The sequence below is a fragment of the Mobula hypostoma genome, chromosome 6 (genome assembly GCF_963921235.1).
Source record: "Mobula hypostoma chromosome 6, sMobHyp1.1, whole genome shotgun sequence".
In the NCBI taxonomy this organism is placed as follows: Eukaryota; Metazoa; Chordata; class Chondrichthyes; order Myliobatiformes; family Myliobatidae; genus Mobula; species Mobula hypostoma.
This window is the reverse complement of record NC_086102.1, coordinates 80,075,361-80,092,305: the sequence shown is the minus strand read 5'-3', so window position 1 is coordinate 80,092,305 and position 16,945 is coordinate 80,075,361. Positions and strand designations below refer to the sequence as shown.

The window sequence follows — 16,945 nt, the reverse complement described above, 5'->3', positions numbered from 1 at the left end:
TTTGAAGTAAAACAGCACTTCAGACCCATGGTGTATACCATACTGCAACAAAAGTGAGGACTCTGAAGCACCTCAAAATAATAGAACATTATAGGCTCATAATTCACTCTAAAGTAATGTAGTATATCAGAAACACGAAGCCCATTAAATTAATGCAGTTCTTCAGAATCATAGAGCACCCCAAAAATGCAACATCTCAGACACACAAGTCATGCAGTCGTACATGCATAATTTAATTACATATGTATTGTACAGCATTAGATTATCCATGCACTACTTGCATTTAAGATGCATCAAAAAATTGAGTACCTTAAATGCACAGCACTGAAACATTTACAGCAATTCAGACAATAAGGCACCAGAAATGCACAAATTGCACAAGCTAATGCAGCATCTTGGATCAATAAACATTTAGGGCAATGAACCCTTAAAATGCTTTTAAATAATAAACCTATCAAGACCTATAAAATGCAAATAAATTTAGAGGACCTCAGCTTCACAAGTTTGCTGAAATTAATATGAAAATGATTTTGCAAGCTTGAACCATTAACCTGCAGAACAATATATACCCTTAAAAGAGTGGAAACTTGTACCACTTCAGATGCATCAGGTTCGATCCATTATGCTTATTGAACTAGGAGTACTACAGTATTGAAGAACCAAGATCAGCATTGTAATACACACAAACTGCAACTGTTTGTTGATTCAAGGGCCGACTTGTGCCACTGGACATTAGTATTACAACTATATACTAATAATATTTTAACAGATCCATGTATGTGTTTTAGATCTACAAAAGAAACAGAAATTGCCTTAAATATATTTGAACGTTTTTAAAAACTGCTGCTTTAATAAACAGTTTTAATGAATATTTAAAGCATCATGAATCATAGAAAAGTTTTGAAATTGACAAACATGTCTTTGAAGGAAGCAGTACTTACTCTAAACATAGTAGCAAGATAGCTCAGTTTCTCTTTTTGAACACTTGTGTTGAGTTTAGGATGAAAGCGTAGCCCGCAGACTCCACTTTCACTTGACAACAGCTTGCTTTTTATAATATTCAGATGCACAAAACTGTCAATCTTGTGAAATAGTTTTAACTGGTATTGGGTCTCTAGGAACTGCATTAGTGTATGGAAAATGAATGAACTGCTGAGACATGAAAAGTTTTGTACTGTGTTGATGTAAACCTAACAATTATAGCTACAGAGAATATTAAGTCACAGTTATTGTTCTCTAAAAGCAATTTGAATTTAAATTTACCCTATGCTTCTCAGTTTCGTATCAATGTTACAAAGCATTTACTTAAAAGTTAAGTTTGTTCATTTGAAAATGATATTAATATCTGACTTTTTGTGGAAAGATGATGCAAAATTTAATACAGAATCTAGTACCATTTTTAAATTCACTTCCTGATCCACGTGGTTATGTTCAAGTGATATTGATTACAAGTGAGGGCCTCTTGTGTCACAGTATCTTTTTAATTTAATGGATCAAAATGCACCGTTTGCAATGATTTTTTTCACTATTATATTCTGTAAGCAATTGGTATGGAGTGCTTTAATTTCAAATGAAATGGAGGAATGTTATTTTTGAACAAGGATACTTTTGAAGTTCTAATCTAAGCTGTAGTTAAATTAACTAGAGGTACAATATGAAGATTTAGTAATTGGATCCTCATACATGCCTCACTATGTCTCTCTTGTCAATTAATACTACTATGCAGTAAAGTTCTTAAATTGGAACTAGAGGTGCAGAGACTGAACTTCTCAATTGTTAGTTTATGTGGTGAGTTGCAGTTTTGGAAAGCTGATACAGGTTGAGTTAAAGCTTTTAAATAGGAACTGGATTAACTCTTGTTTTTTTTTTCCTTCTGGGTAGATAGCTCTGAATAACCAAGATAGTTCCGAAGCAAAAAATAGGCAACTCGTCAAATTTATTACTTTTAAGTCTACACTCAGTCTGAGATTCAGTATTCTATTGAAGTTAATGGTGTGACTGATGTAATATATTCATGACAATATTGCAATTCTTTCCCTTAGCCAAAGAAGAGATATCAGATCCTGCTACACTAAGCAGGGGACTAAAACGATTTCCACAGGAATCTCCACCATATACTGCTCCCCTCTCCCCAAAGCTTCCCAGAGCAGAATCTTATCCTTCTGAAGGTACTGTACTTTTTACTGAAGATGATCTATTAATTACTGAATATGAATTGTATTTAGATTAAATGAGTTTAACTTGAATACAAAGTAATATATTTACCCTGATGAACATTCTTCCCCTTTTTGTGTGCTGGTTTTGCTTAGTTGCCTGAGTTGCCATTTTGAATCCTAAAGAGGTATCCACTAGTACGTAACTTAAAGTTGGAATTTTTATGTTATTGCATCCATTTTCTCCATTTGGTAGCAATTAACATTGCAATAGATGTAGTTCAGTTTTTCCTTACCATGAATACATACTATTTTATAAACAGTGAGGAGGAGGCTGAAGTTAGTTGATCTGTCTCCATTGCCTTAATTTACTGTGTATGAATCACAGAGGAATCAATTTAACTTGCGTCCTTCCAATATTTATTTTTCTGAGATGCTTAACATAGAACAGTACAGCACAGAAACAGGCCACTCGACTCACAATATTGTGCTGAAACAGCTAAAAAGCACATCAGAAACACCCAAACATTAATCTCTCCTACCTACACAATGTCCATATCCCTCCATCTTCCTTACATCCATGTGCCTATCCGAACATCTCTTAAAAACTTCCAATGTATTTGCTTCTGCCACCATATCAGGCAGTGCATTCCAGGCATCCACGATCCTCTGAGTGAAAATACTTGCATCTCTTTTAAACCTGGCCCCTCTCACCTTCAATGCATGCCCTCTGGTATTAGACATTTCTACCCTGGGAAACAGATACTCCCTGTCTACTCTATCTCTGCCTATCAGTTTTGTAAACCTCTATCAGATCTCCTCTCAGCCTCCAGCGCTCCAGAGAAAACAACCCAAGTTTATCCAGCCTCTCATGATACTAAATGCCCTCTAAACCAGGCAGATCCTGGTAAAGCTCTTCTGTACCCTCTCAAAAGTCCCAACATCCTCCTTATAGTGGGGCAACCAGAACTGTACGCAGTACTAATGTGGCCTAACCAGTTTTATAAAGTTGTAACATAACCTCCTGACTTTTGAACTCAGTGCCTCGACTAATAAAAGCAAGCAGTCCATAAACCTTCTTAACAACCTTATTGACCTCTGTAGCCACTTTCACGGAGCTATGAACCTGGACCCCCAAGATCTCTCTGCTCAGCAACACTGTTAAGGATCTTACCCTTAACAGTGTACTGTCTCCTTGCTTTAGCCCTACGAAGGTGCAACGCCTCACATTTATCTGGGTTAAACTCCAACTGCCATTTCTCTGCCTATATCTGCAAGTAACCTATATTGTGCTGTCTTCTTTGCCAGTCTTCTACACTATCCACAACTCCACCCATCTTAGCATCATCCGCAAACTTACTAACCCACCCATCTACATTTTCATCCAGGTCATTTACATACATCACATACAGCAGAGGTTCCAGCACAGATCCCTACAGAACACCACTAATTATAGACCTTCAGCTCAAATAATTCCCTTCAACCACTACCCTCTGTCTTCTGAATCCAAACAACCAATTCACCATGGACCCCATGCATCTTAATCTTCTGGATTAGCCTTGCATGAGTTACACCTTACTTAAAATTCATGTGGACAACATCTACTGTCCTACCCTCATCAATCTGTCTTATCACCTTGTCAAAAACTCAATCAAGCCACACACAAAGCCATACAGGCTCTCCCTAATTAGCCCATGAGTTTCCAAATGCTCATATATCCTATCCCTAAGAATTTTCTCTAACAATTTCCCTACAACTAACATGAGACTCATCAAACTATAGTTCCCAAGATTTTCCCTTGTTCCCTTCTTAAAAGTACAACATTAGCCACTCGCTAATTTTCCAGGACATTACCTTGCCTGGAGAGGGCAAAAAGATACTGGTCAAGGTCTAACAATCTTGTCTCTTTCAATAATCTGGGGTAAATCCCATCAGGCCCAGGGAGTTAACCACCTTAATACCCATTAGAAGGTCCAACACTTCCTCCTCCTTGACCTCCTAAGTGATCTAATATATTTACACACTCAGAGCACTGATCTCCTGGTCCACATATCCTTTTTCATGGTAAATACTGAAGCAAAGTACTCATTAAGTGCCTCACTCACATTCTCCACGTCCAAGTAAATGTCTCCCCCCCCCCACTATCCTCGAGTAGTCCCACCCTCTCCCTAATTATCCTCTTGTTCTTGATATGTGTACAGAATGCCTTGGGATTCACCTTCATTCTACTTGCCAAGGACTTTTCTTGCCCCCCCCCCGCCCCAGCTTTCCTAATTCCCTTCTTTAGTTCTTTTTTGGTTTCCTTATACTCCTCGTGTGCTTCGTTTGATCCTAACTTCAAAGCTTTGCATACTTTCCCTTTCTCTTCTTGACTAAATTCCTGCCCAATGCCCTTGTAATTTGCCCTACTCCAATTTAAAACCTTTTCATAAGGACCATACTTATCCTTGCCTATAGCTATTCTGAAAGTTAAGGAGTTGTGGTCACTGTTCCCCAACTATTCACCCACTGAAAAGTCAGTCACCTGGCCAGGCTCATTACCCAACACCAGGTCTAGTACAGCACCGCCTCTCATTGGACCATTGACATACTGATTTAAGAAACCTTCGTGGTTACCCTTAACAAATTCTGCCCCATCTAAACTCCTTGCACTAAGAAGGATCCAATTTATATTAGTGAAGTTGAAATCCCCTGTAACAATAACCCTATTATTTTTTACACATTTCCTTAATCATATATCCTATCCCTAAGAATTTTCTCCAGCAATTTCCCTACAACTGCTTGATGCAGGAATTTGTATTAAATCACAACAATTATAGGTTGTGACTCAAAGTAGAATATTTATGCTTCCTGCTTAAATTTGATTCTGCTTGGTTTGGCGAAATGAAATTAGTTGTTAATGCTAGTTGAATTAGAAATATAAGTTACAAAGTTAAGGTAGAATGTATTTAGCAATTAGTTATTTTTATGCTACCTGTGATTGGTCAATTTACATTTAAAGCTTAAATGAAATCTTATTCGGTGGCTTCCAAATATGGATTCTGTTTTGAAGCCAGATTCCAAACAGAAGATGCCAAGCAATAATTGCTGTAAATATTGAGGCTGAAATACATTTTTCAAAGTTCTAAGTAAATTTATTGTCAAAGTACTATACATGTATGTCACCATATACAATCCTGAGATTCATTTTATAGGATAGTAACCATAACAGAATCAATGAAAGACTGCCCAACTTTTGTTAGTTCTATTGTAATTGATATTGTAATTGTGTACATATATATTATTTATATGTTCAAGAAGTGTTTCACTTATTCTATGTTGCTTTTAGTGCTAAAGCACTACTTTGTAATACATATTTTTAATCATTTGAAAATGTCATCCTCTGGAACCAGTTTTTTATGTATCAATATATCTCTTTGAATCACTGAATCACTCTCATTTACTCTTGAAGACACTAGTACAATCAGTGACTCAAACTTTATCATATGTATGAATCAGTATGGCAAATGAAAGACTAATCTGGTTTAATTTGGTGAAGCTACATGTGCTGTTTGTGAGAAATGATTTAAATGGGCATAGTTCTAAAGCATAAATCAGGGAAGTGTTAATGTAATTGTTTTAATAGGCTGCAGGTTCTCACCTCTTCATTTTTACCTTTAGCTGAGGTATTGCCTGCAGAAGATAATATTACACCAAAGGAACACAAATACTCAGAGTCCTTGGATTCTGCTCTGAACTCTGCTAAACCACCTAGCCCCTCTCAACGAAATTCAAGTGAATTTCGTAACTCAGGAAGTAAACTTGGTTTCAGAAGTTCAGTTGTACCATCCTGTTCTACCTCAAACTCTGCATCTACTTTACGAAGGATGACTTCAAACTCAGCAGCAAATAATGGTTACTACGATGTCAATAGAGCCAGAATGCAAAGGAGAATAGAAGGTAAGGAATTAATTAGTGCAACTTTTTTTTTGTGACAACATGTTTGTTGTCTATTGTTCAAGCATATTCTTCTTGATGTAAGGATCACATAGTTATAGGAAAGAAAACAGGAAGAAATGAATGGAGATTTCCAGATTCCAATTTAAAATAGTTGTTTACCTTCACTGAAACTGGTTCTAGTTCTTACAGTCAGTGGCATAGTGCAGAAGCATTTAAAAAATAGTACTTATCAGCTCAGTGGATTGCCTGCCAGTAATCTTAGAACTTTAATAAATTTAGTTGTGGTAATAGAGGAATATTATTGAGATTTATTATCACATGTACTAAAGTACTGAGAAAAATTTATCCTACATAGTGTTTATATAGATCAATTCATTACACAGTGCATTGAGGTAGTACAAGGTAAATCAATAACAATATTAAGAGGAAAGTGCAGTGCAGATAAACGGTAAATGCAAGAAGATCATAAAGATTCTGAGGTCAAGAGTCCATCTTATTGTAATAGGGAATCCAATAGACTTACCACAGTGGGGTAGAAGCTGTCTTTCAACCAGGTGGTACATGTTTTATTGCTTTATATTTTGTCTGATGAGAGAAAGGAGAAGTGAGGATGTTCGGGATGAGTGGATATTTGATTATGCTATCTGTTAAGGCAGTGAGAGGTATGGACAGAATCCATGAAGGGGAGGCTGGATTCCATGAAGTGCTGAATGCTCTGCAGTTTTTTGCAGTCACAGGCGGAGCAATTGGTATACCAAATCATGATATATCCAGACAGAATGCATTCTGGTTCAAGTTTAATTGTCGTTCAAGCATACAATACAGCCAATGAAACAGTGGTCTTATGAGGCCAAGGTGCAAAACACAACAGTCACATTCAGCACACAGCAGATATTGCACATGTAATTATGATAGCAGAAAAACTCAAGTCACAAAAAATATATTTTAAAAAATATACAGCAGAAATCACTGTGTCACGGCATGTAGATAGATGGTGTATGGATGTTGTCCTGAAGACACGTTTCTGTAGAACAAGCCCATAGCGGTTCCTCATCTCGCCTAGTACAGTTGTAGATGAATGCAATCCAGCTCATCTTTGGCTAAGCAAACACTGAGGGCAGCATTGAAATGAGGGGCCAGTCCCCAACCAAACACCGAATCCAGTGGCAGCTCTGTTGCCTCCTTCCCCAGCAGCCACAACAGCCAGCCCAGAGGCATGAAGGCCCTACCCATGCAACAACCAAGGCAATGCAGCTCCCCCAGCATTGATCTCTCCAATGAACCAATGAATTAGACTCTCAGTATTCAACAGGGTCTTGCCGTCCGAGCCAATCATTTCCACTGTTTGTTCGATCACATACCACCCTCGTGCACTGCCTCTGATGCTTTACCACCCTCGTGCACTGCCTCTGATGCTTTATTCCCTGATGCAGCTACAAAACGATGTGCAACACGTCCAGCTTCACTGCTGTCAAGCAACTCACAGGTGAGATAGACTACTTGGTATTCTTTAGATCAGCTCCTGGTTGAACTAACTAGGGGATCAGCTGTTCTGATTTGGGTGCTGTGCAATGAACAAGAATTGATTAGAGAGCTTAAGGTAAAGGAACCCTGTGGGGAGGGGGGGGAGTGTCAGTATCGTAATATGATAGAATTCACCCTGTAATTTGAGAAGGAAAAGCTGAGGTCAGATGTATCAGTATTACAGTGGATTAAAGGGAATTACAGAGGCATAACTGAGGAGCTGGCCAAAATTGACTGAAGGGATGATGGCAGAGCAGCAATGGCTGACGTTTCTGGGAGGAATTGGGAAGGCGCAGGATAGATACATTGCAAATAAGTATCCTAAAGGCAGGATGATCCAGTCATTCTGATGAGATGTCAAAGCCTACAAAGAACCGAAGTCAGCGTGTAACTCCAGGTCAGGGTCTTCAAAAGAACTTTGAAAGGGAAAAATTGAGATATCAAAGCTAGAAATAGGGCTGTTTCCAAAGATGCAAGCAAAGGTGTCACCGTTAGACACCACCACCATCCTCAGCTCCACCTCCAGTTAGATAAGTAGATAAGAGTCTCTGCACCAGCTCCTTTCCTGAAGTCATTGACCCTTTCTTCAGTTTTGCTGCCATTGAGGGAAATGTTGTTACCATGACTTCATGTTCCTAAGCTGTCTTTCTCCTTCTGGTACTCCAGTGTATTGTTATTTGAGATACAGGCCACTATGGTGGTATAATCTGCAGACTTTTAGATGAGTGTTGCAGCAGATTCTGGCCATGCAGTTATTAGTGTACAAGGAGTAGATTAGGAGGTTGTGTAATCTTGTGGAGCACTAATGTTAAGGATAATCGTGGTAGAGATGTTGTCTCTCCTTACTGGATCAAGAATCCATTTGCAGAGGAAGGTGTTGACTCCCACACCTCTGATTTTGGTGATGAGTTTGCTTGGAATTATAATATTGAAGGCAGAGCTGTAGTCAATAGACAATAGTCTAACGTAGGTATCTTTAGTGTCCAGGTGCTCCAGAGATGAATGTAGGGTGAGGGGGATGAAGTGCTCCATAGACCTGTCATTGTGGTAAATGAATTGCTGTGGGTCAAAACTGTCAGGGGGGCTGGAGTTAATAATATGTCAAGGCCAACCTCTTGGAAACACTTCATGATGGTGGGTTTCAGAGCCGCTGGGTGGTTTTCATTAAGGCACATTACCTCAATTCTTTTTAGGTACAGTGATTGTGATCATCTTAAAGCAGGTGGGAGCCTCAGGTAGAAGCAGGTAGAGGTTAAAAATGTCTGAAAATACCCCCACCTACTGATCAACACGTGCGAGAGCTAAGGACACAGCCAGGAACATAATTCGGATCAGACGCACTAGGCAGGTCCACTCTCCAGAAGATTCATCTTAAGCCTGCAGCGGTGACTGTAGGTTCATATGAATTGGAAGCTGTTGGTGTGGGGGTGACATACTGATCCCCTTCTGCTTAAAACAGAAAGGAATGAGCTGCCTGACTTTTATAGCCTACAAGTCCTGCCACAACAGACAGCTCTTTTGGGATTTGATTTTGGACTGGTATGGTCTCTTGTCATCTCTGATAGCTTTATGCAGTTCATATCTTAATTTCTTGTGAAGGTCAGGGTTACCTGATATGAATGCTGCAGTCCTAGATTTCAGTAGCGAGTGGATCTCCTGGTTCACCCACGGTTTCAACCAGGCAGTCCATTTTGGTACATTATCATCAAATGCTTGAAGGACTAAGTCCACGATGATGGTGAAACACTCACCTAGGCTGGCTGCTGAGCATTTGAACATGGACTGGTGTACTGACTCAATGGAGTCATGTAGGAATTTATGTATTTCTTCAGACAGAAGACAGTACAATTTTCTGTGCTGGATCATCCTGTTTCAGGTTCTGTTTGTATGCAAAGAGAAAGTGCACACCTTGGTAATCTGATTTACCAAAGTGTGGACTAAACTGGTTATTTTAATTATAGAGAACTCTACTTCAATATAAGTGAATCCCTTCTTAGTTGCTTTCTTCCCTCCCCCAAATTCGATTTGATTATTTAGTTTGGTGAGAAACCAGACACCAAAAATACGTTTTGTTTGAGTTGCTGAGAAAGTCCATGCGGTATGAATTGTACAGAATAACTTGGCTGTTGAACACTATTTAATGGTACATAATACTGACTCTGGTGATAACACTGATCTGAAGTGCACTGCTCATAGTTTTGCTTGTCTGTTCAAAGAGCAGAAAGTAGGCCATTCTATCTGTCAGACCTACTATCCCAAGCACCTGAATTAGATTGTGACTCCTATGTCTCTGTGTTTTTGATCTATGCTGCTGGATATCTTTTATTAATCTTTCATTATTGAAAACTCCATTTGCCCCAAAAGAAGCAGCTTTTTGGAAGTTTTCCAGCTTTCCATCAATATTTCTGTACAAGGCTGCCTCAAAATGCCATACTCATGATATGCCTACTCTCATTTTGAGATTGATGCATAAGAGGTGCAAGAGTAAATAGTTTCTCGCCATCTACTTTTTCAGACATTTTTATTATTTTACACGTTCTTCAATCTGTGAATTATAATATTAAATGTCAGGCAACTTATGTTCTCTAGCCTTTGGAACTCTGGTATTGTTCTAGTGAATCTCCATTCTATTAATACAAGACTGATGCATTCACTCAGGTTCTATGTCCAAATGATATGTGGTACTGCAATTCTGATCTGATCATAGCTCTGCATAACTGAAGTTTAACTTCCTCATAGTTTCTATCTTAAGGTGGCTAAAATACAGCAATCAGTTATTTTTTGAATACCTTTATTCTTGTATGTTGCTTTTAAAGTTTTCTGTACATAGATACCCATTTCTTTCCTCCCTAACAGTTCTCTGTATCCAAACATTAAGTAAATAATTTTTCATTAACCACATTGAGCTCAATTTCCAGTAGTTCAGTGCCATACCAGATCAAATGTCTTCTGGAATCCATGTGGACCTTATTTTTCTTCACCACTCTTGTGATCATTTATGCTTCACATGTCTATTTCTAGAGTGTATTTCCTGTCTCTAACGAGTTTGGAAAATTATAGACTATATATTCACAATTTTGTTTTGAATTAAGAAGTAGACAGTACCAACAACATAATTGTCTCTCTTATGAACCATTATCATTGCCATATCTATTTTGTTTTACATGCAATATTCTGCCTTCCACACATTGAAGATTATTACACAGGTAGAATATTGTAATTTTCCCATCATGAAAGGGATATTTGTTTAGCAAGCCAATACCAGTCTTGCCTGCTTCTATCTTTTTGCTTCATCGTGCATTTCATTTGCCTTTAAACATTTTCAATTAATACTGGCATTTCCTGTTAGTTAATGCTTATTTTTTTTCTTTCTTGATACTTTTCTGTTTTATACAGCCCTCAGTCTACTATCATTCCTGTTTTGAATATGTTTAAAACTTTTTTCTCTAGTATGACAATTACCTCTCCTGTCATTGCTCATTATCTACATTAGCAATGTCTTTTTTGAGGATTTTGTGTTGGTTTTATATGGTATCGTGTACATCTTTAAGTTCTTAATCTCTGTAGTGCTTCTTGTAATTACCACTTGTAATTCATTGTCTTTTATTTTTGATTCAAGACGTGGAACCATAAAGAGACACGGCATGGATACAGGCCCTTTGACCCATCATCAAGCAGTCACTTACAATGAACCCACATTTTGTTCTCCTTAAATTTTTATCATTTATCCCCACGTTCTATGACTCACCTACTCACTAGGGGAGATTTACATTGGCCAATTAACCTGCCATTGGGAATATGAAGAGCAAAACCAAAATATTGTACTGTAAATACTGGAAATCTGAAATAGAGGAAATAGTGAATATTCTTAGTCAATTGAGCAGTCCCTGTGGAAAGATAATTAATGTTTTAATGTGACCAAAAATAGAGTTAGGTAGGATTTCAAAACAAATTAAAGACTTGGATAACACTTATGCAGTTTCTCCTAATATTGATTTATTTAAACAAAAGGTTGAACTTCAATCACAATATAATTTATTATTAACTTATCCTATTGAAAAAAATTTGCTTAAATTAAAAAGTCAATTTTATGTGTTTGGAGATAAAAGTCATAAGCTATTAGCATCCCAACTAAAAGCAGTTAGAGCTAAAAGGCAAATTTTAAAAATTTGTAAGGGAGATGATAGTTTATCTTGTAATTATGAAGATATAAAATTTTTCAAGACTATTATAGTGAACTTTATAAATCTCAGTTTCCAGCTGATCCTTCTAAAGTGAATGCCTCTTTACAAAAGATTGATTTTCCTAGAATATCTGTTGAAGATCAACAAATTCTTGATACTCCTTTTACTGAAAGAGAAATTCAGAAAGCTATTTTTTCAATGCAATCTGGTAAATCTCCTGGACTGGATGATTTTTCTATAGGATTTTATAAAAAAATTTGAAGATTTGCTTACTCCTTATATGTTGGAAATGCTTAAAGATTCTTTTTTGTTAGGAGAGTTACCTTCCACATTTTATGAAGCTTCTATTTCTTTAATTCTTAAGAAAGATAAAGACCCTATGGATTGTGCTTCATATAGACCTATCTCATTATTAAATGTAGATGCTAAAATTCTTTCAAAAATAATGGCTAATCGGTTGGAGAATATACTAGCTAAAATTATTTCTCAGGACCAAACAGGTTTTATAAAAGGCCGTTATTCCTTTTCTAACACTCGGAGACTGTTAAATGTTATATACTCATCCCCCTCGAAAACTCCCCAATGTGTTGTTTCTCTTGATGCTGAAAAGGCATTTGATAGAGTTGAATGGAAATATTTATTTAATGTTTTAGAGAAATTTAGCTTTGGTACTAATTTTAATAAGTGGATTAGAATGATATATAAAAGCCCTATTGCCACTGTGATTACTAATAACTGTAGATCCCCCTTTTTTCGACTTCCACGGGGTATGAGACAAGGATGTCCGTTAAGTCCTTTGTTATTTAATTTGGTGCTGGAACCTCTGGCTATTGCACTTCATGAAGCTAAGGGTATTCAAGGAATTTCCATAAATGGGACTATTCATAAGATCTCCCTTTATGCTGATGATCTCTTAGTTTATGTTTTGAATCCTGAAGAATCTGTTCCCAGTTTATTGAAATTATTAAATGAATTTGGAAAATTTTCAGGATATAAATTAAACCTGCATAAAAGCGAACTATTTCCTTTAAATGATTCTGCTTTTATGTATGATGATATTCCTTTTAAAGTTACGGATTCTTTTAAATATTTGGGTATTATCATCACTAAAAATTATGGAGACCTTTATAGAACTAATTTAGTTCCCTTAGTGGATTTTATGAAGTAATTATTTTCTCGATGGAATCCTCTTACACTTTTGTTAGTTGATCGAATTCATGCAGTTAAAATGATGATCTTACCAAAATTTTTATATGTATTTCAAAATATTCTTGTTTTTTTAACTAAGAAGTTTTTTGATCAGGTTGACTATTATTTCATCTTTTGTTTGGAATAATAAAAGACCAAGAATTGGAAAATGTCATTTACAAAAATTAAAAATGGACGGAGGTCTTGCTTTGCCTAATTTAAGAATGTATTATTGGGCGGTTAATATACGTTATGCGTGTTCTTGGTTCTATTGGACCAATAAAAATGAACGACCACCATGGGTTGGTCTGGAATTGTAAGCTGTGAAACAATTTTACTTAACTTCGTTATTAGGAGCTTCTTTACCTGTACAACTAGCCAAAATTTCTATTTTAAATATAAATCCTATGATTTAGGATTTAGGATCCTATGATTTCGAGCAGGGTTCCCCTGTGGCCATTCCCCTCAACAATAAGTATACCGCATTGGATACTGTTGGGGGGGATGACTTACCTGGGACAAGCTGCAGTAGCCGGATCTCTGGCACTGAGTCTGGCTCTGCAGTGCAGAAGGGAGGGGGGAGAAAGAGGAGAGCGGTAGTGATAGGGGACTCAATAGTTAGAGGTGCAGATAGGAGGTTCTGTGGTCGTGACAGAGAATCCAGGATAGTTTGTTGCCTCCCGGGTGCCAGGGTCAAGGATGTCTCTGCTCGATTGCATGACATTCTGAAGAGGGTGATCAGCCAGATGTCGTGGTGTACATCGGTACCAATGACATAGCAAGGAAGAGTGAGGAGGTCCTGGAGAGTGAGTATAGAGAGCTTGGTAGGAAGTTGGAAAGCAGGACCTCGAAGGTGGTAATCTCAGGATTGCTACCTGTGCTACGTGCCAGTGAGGGTAGGAATAGGATGCTCTGGAGGATGAACAAGTGGCTGAGGAACTGGTATAGGGGGCAGGGTTTCAGATTTCAGGATAATTGGGACCTCTTCTGGGGCAGCTGGGATCGGGTTACACTTGAACTACAGGGGGACCAATATCCTTTCAGGGAGGTTTGTTAGTGCTGTTGGGGAGGCTTTAAACTAGATTTGCAGGGGGATGGGAACCAGAGTGCCAGAGCTGACAGTGTGGCTGGGGTGAAAATAAATGATGTTAAAAGTTCAAGCAAATCCACTAATTGGTTGTGAGTGGTGGTAAAAATCTTCTGAGGTGTATATATTTCAATGCTAGGAGTATTGCGGGGAAGGCGGATGAGTTGAGGGCGTGGATTGACACGTGGAATTATGACGTTATAGCAATTAGTGAAACTTGGCTACAGGAGGGGCAGGACTGGCAGCTTAATATTCCAGGGTTCCGATGTTTCAGATGTGATAGAAGCAGAGGAATGAAAGGTGGGGGAGTAGCATTGCTTGTTAGGGAAAATATTACAGCAGTGCTCAGGCAGGACAGATTAGAGGGCTTGCCTACTGAGTCCTTATGGGTGGAGCTGAGAAACAGGAAAGGTATGGCCACATTAGTGGGATTGTATTACAGACCACCCAATAGTCAACGAGAATTGGAAGAGCAAATCTGCAGAGAGATAGCAGGCAACTGCAGGAAACATAAAGTTGTGGTGGTAGGGGATTTTAATTTTCCATATATTGATTGGGACTCCCATACTGTTAGGGGTCTAGATGGTTTAGAGTTTGTAAAATGTGTTCAGCAAAGTTTTCTAAATCAATATATAGAGGGACCAACTAGAGGGGATGCAATATTGGATCTCCTGTTAGGAAATGAGTTAGGACAAGTGACAGAAGTCTGTGTAGGGGAGCACTTTGGTTCCAGTGATCATAACACCATTAGTTTCAACTTGATCACGGACAAGGATAGATCTGGTCCTAGGGTTGAGGTTCTTAACTGGAAGAAGGCCAAATTTGAAGAAATGAGAAAGGATCTAAAAAGCGTGGATTGGGACAGGTTGTTCTCTGGCAAGGATGTGATCGGTAGGTGGGAAGCCTTCAAAGGAGAAATTTTGAGAGTGCAGAATTTGTATGTTCCTGTCAGGATTAAAGGCAAAGTGAATAGGAATAAGGAACCTTGGTTTTCAAGGGATATTACAACTCTGATAAAGAAGAAGAGGGAGTTGTATGACATGTATAGGAAGCAGGGAGTAAATAAGGTGCTTGAGGAGTACAAGAAGTGCAAGAAAATACTTAAGAAAGAAATCAGGAGGGCTAAAAGAAGACATGAGGTTGCCTTGGCAGTCAAAGTGAAGGATAGTCCAAAGAGCTTTTACAGGTATATGAAGAGCAAAAGGATTGTAAGGGATAAAATTAGTCCTCTTGAAGATCAGAGTGGTCGGCTATGTGCGGAACCAAAGGAAATGGGGGAGATCTTAAATAGGTTTTTTGTGTCTGTATTTACTAAGGAAACTGGCATGAAGTCTATGGAATTAAAGGAAACAAGTAGTGAGATCATGGAAACTGTACAGATCAAAAAGGAGGAGGTCCTTGCTGTCTTGAGGAAAATTAAAGTGGATAAATCCCTGGGACCTGACAGGGTGTTCCCTCGGACCTTGAAGGAGACTAGTGTTGAAATTGCAGGGGCCCTGGCAAAAATATTTAAAATGTGGCTGTCTACAGGTGAGGTGCCAGAGGATTGGAGAGTGGCTCATGTTGTTCCATTGTTTAAAAAAGGATCGAAAAGTAATCTGGGAAATTATAGGCCGGTAAATTTAACATCGGTAGTAGGTAAGTTATTGGAAGGAGTACTAAGAGACAGAATCTACAAGCATTTGGATAGACAGGGACTTATTAGGGAGAGTCAACATGGCTTTGTGCGTGGTAGGTCATGTTTGACCAATCTATTGGAGTTTTTCAAGGAGGTTACCAGGAAAATGGATGAAGGGAAGGCAGTGGATATTGTCTACATGGACTTCAGTAAGGCCTTTGACAAGGTCCCGCATGGGAGATTAGTTAGGAAAATTCAGTCGCTAGTTATACATGGAGAGGTGGTATAGTAGTAGAGAATTGCTTCTCCGAGTGGAGGCCTGTGACTAGTGGTGTGCCACAGGGATCAGTGCTGGGTCCATTGTTATTTGTCATCTATATCAATGATCTGGATGATAATGTGGTAAATTGGATAAGCAAATTTGCTGATGATACAAAGATTGGAGGTGAGTGGAACAGAGGGATCTGGGAATACAGATACAAAATTCCCTAGAAGTGGTGTCACAGGTAGATAGGGTCGTAAAGAGAGCTTTTGGTACATTGGCCTTTATTAATCAAAGTATTGAGTATAAGAGCTGGAATGTCATGATGAGGTTGTATAAGGCATTGGTGAGGCCGAATCTGGAGTATTGTGTTCAGTTTTGGTCACCAAATTACAGGAAGGATATAAATAAGGTTGAAAGAGTGCAGAGAAGGTTTACAAGGATATTGCTGGGACTTGAAAAACTCAGTTACAGAGAAAGGTTGAATAGGTTAGGACTTTAATCCCTGAAGTGTAGAAGAATGAGGGGAGATTTGATAGAGGTATATAAAATTATGATGGGTATAGATAGAGTGAATGCAAGCAGGCTTTTTCCACTGAGGCAAGGGGAGAAAAAAAACCAGAGGACATGGGTTAAGGGTGAGGGTGGGGAAAGTTTAAAGGGAACATTGGGGGGGCTTCTTCACACAGAGAGTGGTGGGAGTATGGAATGAGCTGCCAGATAAGGTGGTAAATGCGGGTTCTTTTTTAACATTTAAGAATAAATTGGACAGATACATGGATGGGAGGTGTATGGAGGGATATGGTCCGTGTGCAGGTCAGTGGGACTAGGCAGAAAATGGTTCGGCACAGCCAAGAAGGGCCAAAAGGCCTGTTTCTGTGTGGTAGTTTGTATGGTTCTATGGTTTCTATTAAGCAATCATTACGAATTTGGTACCAGTTTCTGAAGTTTTTTAATCTTAAAAAATTTATACCACCTTAGTTTAATTTA

The 16,945-nt window shown here is 38.3% G+C and overlaps 1 protein-coding gene across 4 annotated transcripts in view; it reads left to right on the top strand.

Annotated features, from left to right (window-relative positions):
• The window catches only part of scml2 (Scm polycomb group protein like 2), a 141,706-nt gene that overhangs the window by 106,172 nt on the left and 18,589 nt on the right, over positions 1–16,945 (top strand). For all 4 annotated transcript variants that reach the window (XM_063051066.1, XM_063051065.1, XM_063051067.1 and 1 more), the window contains 2 exons: positions 2,043–2,168; positions 5,814–6,092. In XM_063051066.1, coding sequence (XP_062907136.1) covers positions 2,043–2,168; positions 5,814–6,092 — 405 coding nt within the window. The remainder of the gene's footprint in view (positions 1–2,042; positions 2,169–5,813; positions 6,093–16,945) is intronic.